This window comes from Brassica napus, chromosome C8 (genome assembly GCF_020379485.1).
Source record: "Brassica napus cultivar Da-Ae chromosome C8, Da-Ae, whole genome shotgun sequence".
NCBI classification, from domain to species: domain Eukaryota; kingdom Viridiplantae; phylum Streptophyta; class Magnoliopsida; order Brassicales; family Brassicaceae; genus Brassica; species Brassica napus.
In genome coordinates this window covers 18219184-18226806 of record NC_063451.1, presented here as the reverse complement: position 1 = coordinate 18226806, position 7623 = coordinate 18219184, and the positions used below count along the sequence as shown (strand labels likewise).

General features: G+C 37.8%; 1 protein-coding gene across 1 annotated transcript; it reads right to left on the bottom strand.

Moving 5' to 3' along the window:
- Nucleotides 1-5813: 5813 nt before the first annotated feature.
- On the bottom strand, nt 5814-6955 carry LOC106414313 (germin-like protein subfamily 1 member 8). Its single transcript, XM_013854992.3, has 2 exons — nt 6734-6955; nt 5814-6654 (listed from the first exon to the last, which is right to left on the bottom strand). The coding sequence occupies exons 1-2, from the start codon at nt 6855-6857 to the stop codon at nt 6116-6118; spliced, it is 663 nt and encodes a 220-aa protein (XP_013710446.1). The 5' UTR covers nt 6858-6955; the 3' UTR covers nt 5814-6115.
- Nucleotides 6956-7623: the final 668 nt, after the last annotated feature.

The window sequence follows — 7623 nt, the reverse complement described above, 5'->3', positions numbered from 1 at the left end:
AACTCAGTCTTTGAAGCCAACTACTACCTTATTTGAACTGAACGAACTTAATGCATCTTGCTCATGGTCCCTTGTGTACTGAATCATAGATATACACACTTGAGTTGTCACATCCTTTATGCCAATCTTTTTTTGACAACCTCTAGTGGTAGACCTCTCCCCAAAATCCCTTCCTCTGTTTAAGCCTTCATTGATTGATGAGTGAGGCCTTTTTCGGAAAGTCTTACATGCACATAATGCTGAGAGTATCGGGAACGACAATGCTTGATCTTCATTCTTGCTAGATTAGGCACATTACTGTCTAGCCATAGGATGGGGGTGAGTGTTGTGAAGTTTGATTTGGGAGTATGAGAAAGTTGAAGGAAAAGAGTGAACTCTTGTGTTTAATTGACTAGTCTTTATGGGATAAGTAGAGAAACTTCTAGCTCGATTTGTGAAAAGTCTTGGCCCCCAAACAAAAAAAAAAAAAAAAAAGGGGGCTAGCAAAGTTGTTTAGAGCTAAGATTTGTTTAGAAGTTAAGAAAATCCTTTATAGATTTCAAAGAAAAAGAGTTTTATGTGCAAAGTATTCTTGGGATCTTTTGGTGAGAGATGGGAGTTGGGTTTGACATTATGAAGTGATTGTGTAACTTGTATGTTTGGGAAAAGGGTAGAACAATAGAGATTGAGCATTGTATGCATGAGTTGGTCCCTTTCTTAGATATATTATGTGCAATGTCAAGGCTACTTGTTTTGAGAGTAAACCACTTTAAAAGATCATGGATTTTGAACCTCTTGACCCACTTGAATAAAAGCCTTCCCTTACTCAACCAAATGATTTGGACCAATTGACCATTTGCAAGAATTCACTTGATGTTTTATGCTTAATGAATGTGAGAGTTGGTTGATTTGAATGTGTGGATGCTTGATGATGAGTATAAGGGCAAAAAGAGTTGAGATAGGCCTAGAGAAGCTAGAGTGTAATAAGAGAGTGTGCTCATGTTAGATTAGATGTTGAATCGAGTGCTATCTGTGTTTCATTTGGCTATGAGCTCCCACCTTCAAACCTCTCTCCCTATGAGTTCTAGAAAGTTCACTTGTGGACAAGTAAAAGAACAAGTTTGGGGGAGTTGATATCTTGCATATTTCCATTGTCTTATCCATTCACCCATGTGCATTTTGATCATATAGACTAGGATTTAGCCATGTTTAGGTTGCATTTTGCATAAATGAGTCCCTATCAGGTATTGGAGTACCACATGGAGTTCTTGGAGACATTTGGGCGCATTTGGAGCTCAAAAGAGGTGATAAAGGTGATCATTGGACGAGCAGTGCATGGGAGCGACCTCACCGGGGCGACACCGTGAAACCGCTGTGACACCCTTTCAGAGCGACTTGACCGGAGCGACACAGCGAGGTCGCTCGCGTCTCCGTCACCCGGAGCGACACAGCGAGGTCGCTCGCGTCTCCATCACCCGGAGCGACGTGATCGGAGCGACACAGCGAGGTCGCTCGCGAAGAGCGACCCAGAGCGACGTCTCGCAGCGACCCCTCCAGGTCGCTGCAAAGCCTGGAGCGACCTCCCGGAGCGACTACTGGAGGTCGCTGCGCGCCTTCTGTTTGCTCGAATTCATTTCTACTCAAGGGCCTTTTGGTCATTTCATTATTCACGTTTTTACTTTTGAAAACCTATGTTTTAAGTACTTTTGGCAGCCACCAGACGGATTATCTTGGTTCTAAGAAAAAACCTTTGGAAAGTTCATCTCTTGAATCATCTTTGTTCATCTAGTTATTGCAATTCTGTGTTTTCCAATTCGTTGTTATATCCCTCTGTATGATTAATCTGAAATCCAAAATGGGTTTAAGAGGAATCATGAAGAGTAGTGAGTAATCACCATTTGAATTCATGGGTTAGGAAGATTAAGGGTGATTAGGTTAGAGCTAGGATGTTTTAGAGTAGATCATTCCAAAACCTTGCTAGTAGAGTAATCATAATGCATCTTCTGAGTTAGCTACTCAAAAGTTGATCTTTAGGCATTTCCCACCCAAAAGGTGTTCGATGAAATGCCTGAAACAACTCTTCTAAGCTTTTAGCATATTTTGCCAAGGACATTTGTTGTTAGAAGTGCTAAGATAGCCTTAGACTTGTTAGTAATGATTGCTTCCATATTATTCAACCGAAGACATTTGTTGTTTGAAATGTGTTAGTAAATGAACATTCATCTAGACATAGAGTTTGTTTAGAATCGTGTCTAAGCTTAAGGTAGATAGTTTGATTGTTCGTTTGCCATCCTTAGTTCGAAACTTGATCACCCAAGGTCTAATTTCTATGCCCATGAGTTCTCATTTCCTTAGTTAAGAAAGTCAACTCATTTGCCGTTTTTATTATTCTGAAACTGCATTAGTAATAATCATTAGTTTAGAAAACCTTTAAAATCATCGGTTGCACTTAGATTAAGTAAGTACTTGCATTCTCAGTGCTTGAAATCCCTTAGAATTGGTTCGACAATCATTTATACTACAACATTTGTCTTAGGAGCCTTGAAAACTCCTAATATCACTCTCTCTCGTGCCGGACCTCCCTCACGGATAACTCTCTCTCTCTATGTCTGTGTCTGTATGTGTGTCAGTTTTGATTCAGATTTGTTTTTGTTGGTGGTGGAGGAGGTTGGACATGAAGCCTGACGGAGGAGGCTCCTCGCCGTGACTTTTCCGACGTTTCTTTCCATCCCAGCAACCTCAGTAAGTTGGATAGTTATTAGATGTTCATTGTTGCCTACTAAAACAGTTTCGTTACAGTCTCACAAAGTTTTTAACTTTTGATGTTGTTTGTTTGTTATCTATTGCAGATTGAAGCATCTGGTGGCTATTGTTCAGAAGATAAACTATAGATTTTCAAAGGTTGAAACTTTGACGAAGGAGGATGGAGAAGAAGCCGCCGGCGGTGGAGGCTTCAGCGGAAGGACGGCGGCGAGCAGACAGCGGTAATCTTTCCTCAGCCTCTTCCGTTGTTCATATCCAATGTAGTTTTTTTCTTTCTGGGTTTGTTTCTTTTGTTTCAATGAGTTTTCATTTGTTTATGCTGAGATCTGTATTAATGTTTCCAAAGTTTTGTGGTTTTTTTTGTTTTTGTTTTGATGAATCGGCATTAGGGGTTTTGAATGTTTATGCAAAGAGAAACTTTTATGGTGTTTAGAAAAAAACTTTTATGATTTGAGAGATTCCGGGCTTGTATGTGTTTTGATCTCTTTATGTTGTGATTGTGACATATCTCAGGCAGTGTGGTTGATCTATGGGCCGGTTGAATCGAACAAACAAAAGGCCCAAAAAAAAATACGGCTGATCGAAAAGCGAAGATAGGTGCGACAACTTGCATTAAATGAAGTGTTGCGTTTTGGCAAGCGGGACACGTGTCGACACTCCAGGACTCGACTTTGTGATCTGGATGGTGAGGTGGCGCAACAGGAGGGAGACAAACATTTTTTTTATATATATAGATTCTGAAGAAAATAAGGATTAATTATTGTTAATCTCTTTGTTTTTTTTTTTTGGTTCCAATGAAGATGTGAGAAACTTGTGAGAATAGGAGTTCAATTTATAGAAGATTTTGGTGTTGACCAAGTCCATACGTATATATCTTCTACATTGATTCCTTAATCTAGAGAACTCCCCCAGTGTAGCTTTAATCATCTAAATTTTGAATTGGTAAAACTTATTCAACCGTGTTCTCTGAAAGTCGTATTATGTTTGGTTGCCATTTAAATTACTATATTGTTACCATGTTAAATTGTATCTTTCATTATCTAGAAGTTTGAAATGGTAAGATGTTGATTACACCGGCATCCTTGAAGTATCTTTCATTATCTTTCATTATGTTGGGAGTTATTTAAAACATTCTGTTGCTACCATATTTATGTTAGTAATATCTTAAAATGCACAAAATAAAGAAAATTATATGGCTAGTTGAAAAGACGATGTACTTAAAGACTTAAAGTTTAAAATGCCAAGTGATGGCAATGACAGAGTTATTATAACAACTCAGTTATACAAGCGACCGCAAAGGTCTATTTGATAATAAGATTGTTCATAATTATACGTGACGATTTTAATAATCTTTCAAATTGCATGCGTTGTAGAGCTGACTTGAAAAATGTCAAATGTGAGCTTGGTGATTTTTTGTTGTTGTGGTTTTATTGTTTCATTAAGCAACAAGGGACCATAACACCATCTCCACAATGAGTTCTTTTAATTTTCTTGTTTGTTAACTTCTAAAAATGTTGTACTTACAATTTAATATTTCTATTTTATAATTTTTTTAAACCAGCCCATTTATTTGATAAAACCATCCTTGCTTAGGAATGGAAACTTGAAACCTTACGGGAACTGCTGGTTCCTCGCGACATTCCACTCATCCGCAGCCTTAGACCCTCGCGCACACCCCGACTTAGCAGCTTCTATTGGAACCTCACCAAATCAGGAGCTTCAAATCAGGATATGACCTAGCTATGGAAACAATAGAAGTATTTGAACCGGATCAAATCATATAACCTAGCACCACTGGCCTGAAAGCCAAAGTATGGTCGATCAAGACAACCAAGAAGATCAAGCATTTTTTTGGCAAGCGATATCCAATTATGTTCCGGTTTGTAGTTCGCCCTCTGACCACCATTGCGGCACTGACAGTACCTTCCCACGCTGTGGCGTAGAAGAGGAAACACGTAAACATATGCTCTTTGAATTAATGTCCTCCCTTGTCCAAGCTTAGGCACTATTGAACATTTCTCATTCTCAGGGGTTATTCTCGTGCACTTCGATATATAGCAACCTTGATCACCTTCTATGGCGGCAAGAGAGTTAGGAGTTCTGGGTTCTCTCCTTGCCTTTGTGCCTTGGATCATATGGTACATCTAGAAAGTTCGAAACGGAAAAAAATTTCAACGAAAAGGAAATTTCCCCCTCGGAAACTATCCAGATTGCATCCTCTGAGGCAGAAAGTTGGCGTCTGGCCCAGATAGTAGATTAAAGAATGCTGATGAAGATACCTCATCTATCCCTCAACCCCCCCCCCCCCACTGCTCGGGCTCGATGCTCGTGCGGTCGTGCCTCCTGGCACAAAAACGACATTTACTTCGGTGGAGGGCTGGTCTTGATGTCCGAGCTAGGATGAGACGGCGATTTATGGTTGGTTCTAGTAACCGAGTCTTAACTGCTCTACATGCAGAGTTCCAAGCACTGCTGTGGACCATGAAATTCCCTATTGGGCTGGACTATTTGTGATGACCTCCGAGACTGACTGCGTACAACTAGTCAATCTCTTAGAAGAAAAAAAAAAGACGACCGGCCATTCTTGTTGGCTGAATTTGATAAGTTTCATCTCTTTCGCTCTATGTTAACTTATTGTTCCATATCTTTTATTCATCGTTCTCTGAAATTTCGAACCAATAGCATTGCAAAACGAACACATTATCTCATGGTTTACCATCCTTCCATGTCAACACTCATCTTCCAAGTTGGATGACTCCTGAGGTTGGCCTCAGGAAAACTTCTTAATAATATATGGAGCTTTTGATTTCAAAAAAAAAGAAAACTTAGATGCTGGACAATTTTTTCTTGAAATATTTAAGACATTTAATTGTGGTTATAGGTACTCAACCAGTTACCGAAACATCATATTACCTAATAAAATATTGGAAGTTTCTGAATGACTTATTGTGCAACAAGATTTAGTTCAGATGAGTCTGATTAGTTAATTTCTACTAAAGCCAATGCTGATTAAGTTTTCTGGAAAAGAATTATGGAACCTAGTGAAAAAGTTATTAATGATACAAAAAATCTTTATTATTTTCTAACTATTTATATATATTTATAAATCATAATTACATATTAGTTTCAGAAGACAGCATTTACTGTTTGTTTAAAGCCTCATGAACCTTAGGCACAACATGCTCAATACTAATATAAAGTTCTAAACTAATTAGCCACCTGACCTTTGGCACAAGATTATTTATTCACTGAAAATACTTCAGTTAAGATAAAAACAAACAAACAACATCATACATCATACTGATTTTGTAATTATTATTCTGAAGAAAGAACGTAATATAAAGCAATTCCATGTACGACATTTCTTATTTTATTAGAACCTATTTTGTAAATCCCTGATGACATTAGCATCCATCTGGAATGCCCTTGCAAGAACATTCGGGTCTATAGCTGGGTTAGAGCCAAACACTGTGTTAGCAATCGTGATAACACCTGCGTTTTGGCTGCTCAACGCAGCGATTGCAACCGCTGGAGTTCGTCCTAGGTTGAACTGGAAATGGATGAGTCCTTCTGGAAACACAAATACATCACCAACATTGAGCGTTTTGGCGAAAAGACGGTTTCCATCTTGGTTTGAAGAGACAAACCCTACAAGCAAGGTTCCTTGTTGGACAACCAAGATCTCAGTGGCACGTGGGTGAGTGTGAGGTGGGTTCTGACCGTTGGGTGCATAGTCTATACGAACAAGTGAGATTCCAAGGGTGTTCAATCCTCCAAGGTTGTTAACATTCACGGTTGTCACATTGGATCCAACAGCGTTATTTACATTTCCAGGTCTGTTGAGTACTGAGGAAAAGAAGTCATCGGCGTTAACGATCCTTGGATCCTTGCAGAACTTTCCATTCACAAACACTGAAAATGGTTTTAAAATATAAGTAATGCAAAAGATTAGCATAAAAATATATTCAAGAAGTTAAGAAATCATGCATACCTCCACTTGCTGGTGTATTGACGCCAACGCAGAAATCTTGAAGGGGGCTTGGATCAGAAGCAATGGCTAATGGAAGTGTCAAAGCCAAGAGAGATAGAACTGCAATACAAGAGAGACTCTTCATTGCCAAGTGTATGTGTATATAGTATATTCTGAAGAAAATAAGGATTAATTATTGTTACTCTGTTGGTTTTAGTTCCAATGAAGATGTGAAAAACTTGTGAGAAAAGGAGTTCAATTTATAGAAGATTTTGTGTGTTGAACACGTCAATACGTATATATCTGCTACATTGATTCCTTAATCTAAAGAACTCCAACATGTAGCTTTAATCATCTAAGATCTGAATTGGTAAAACTTATTCAACCGTGTTCTCTGAAAGTCGTATTATGTTGGTTGCCATTTAAATTATTATATTGTTGCCATGTTAAATTGTAGCTTTCATTATCTAGAAGTTTGAAATGGTAAGATGTTGATTACATCGGCATCCTTGAAGTTGTAATTATGTTGGGAGTTATTTAAAACATTCTGTTCTACCATGTTTATGTTAGTAACTAGTGGTTTACCGGCGCTACGCGCGGATTTTTACAATAATTTAAATATATATTTTATATATTAAAATGTATTTTAGTGAATTTATCAAAATTTATTATCATTTTATAAACTATTTGTCAAAATTATAACCTATTTTTATTTTAGTTTTAATTCCTACGTCATTTATTATGAGGTTTAGATAAATGAAATAGTTAGTAAAATTTAAATATATGAATGAAAGTCGTATTAATCTTCACATAAAATATTTTACAACTTCAGGTATTAGTTTCTGTTGTTTGCTATGACTTTGTAATAATTGATCTTATATTCTGGAAGTGGTCAATCAAAACAAAAGTAT

What these genes read in the sequence shown, in the direction of transcription:
- LOC106414313 (XM_013854992.3), bottom strand. Translation starts at nt 6,857, where the DNA reads ATGAAGAGTCTCTCTTGTATTGCAGTTCTATCTCTCTTGGCTTTGACA. An exon ending in CAATACACCAGCAAGTGGAG is followed by an intron (nt 6,655 to 6,733) that starts GTATGCATGATT and finishes AACCATTTTCAG; the next exon opens with TGTTTGTGAATGGAAAGTTC.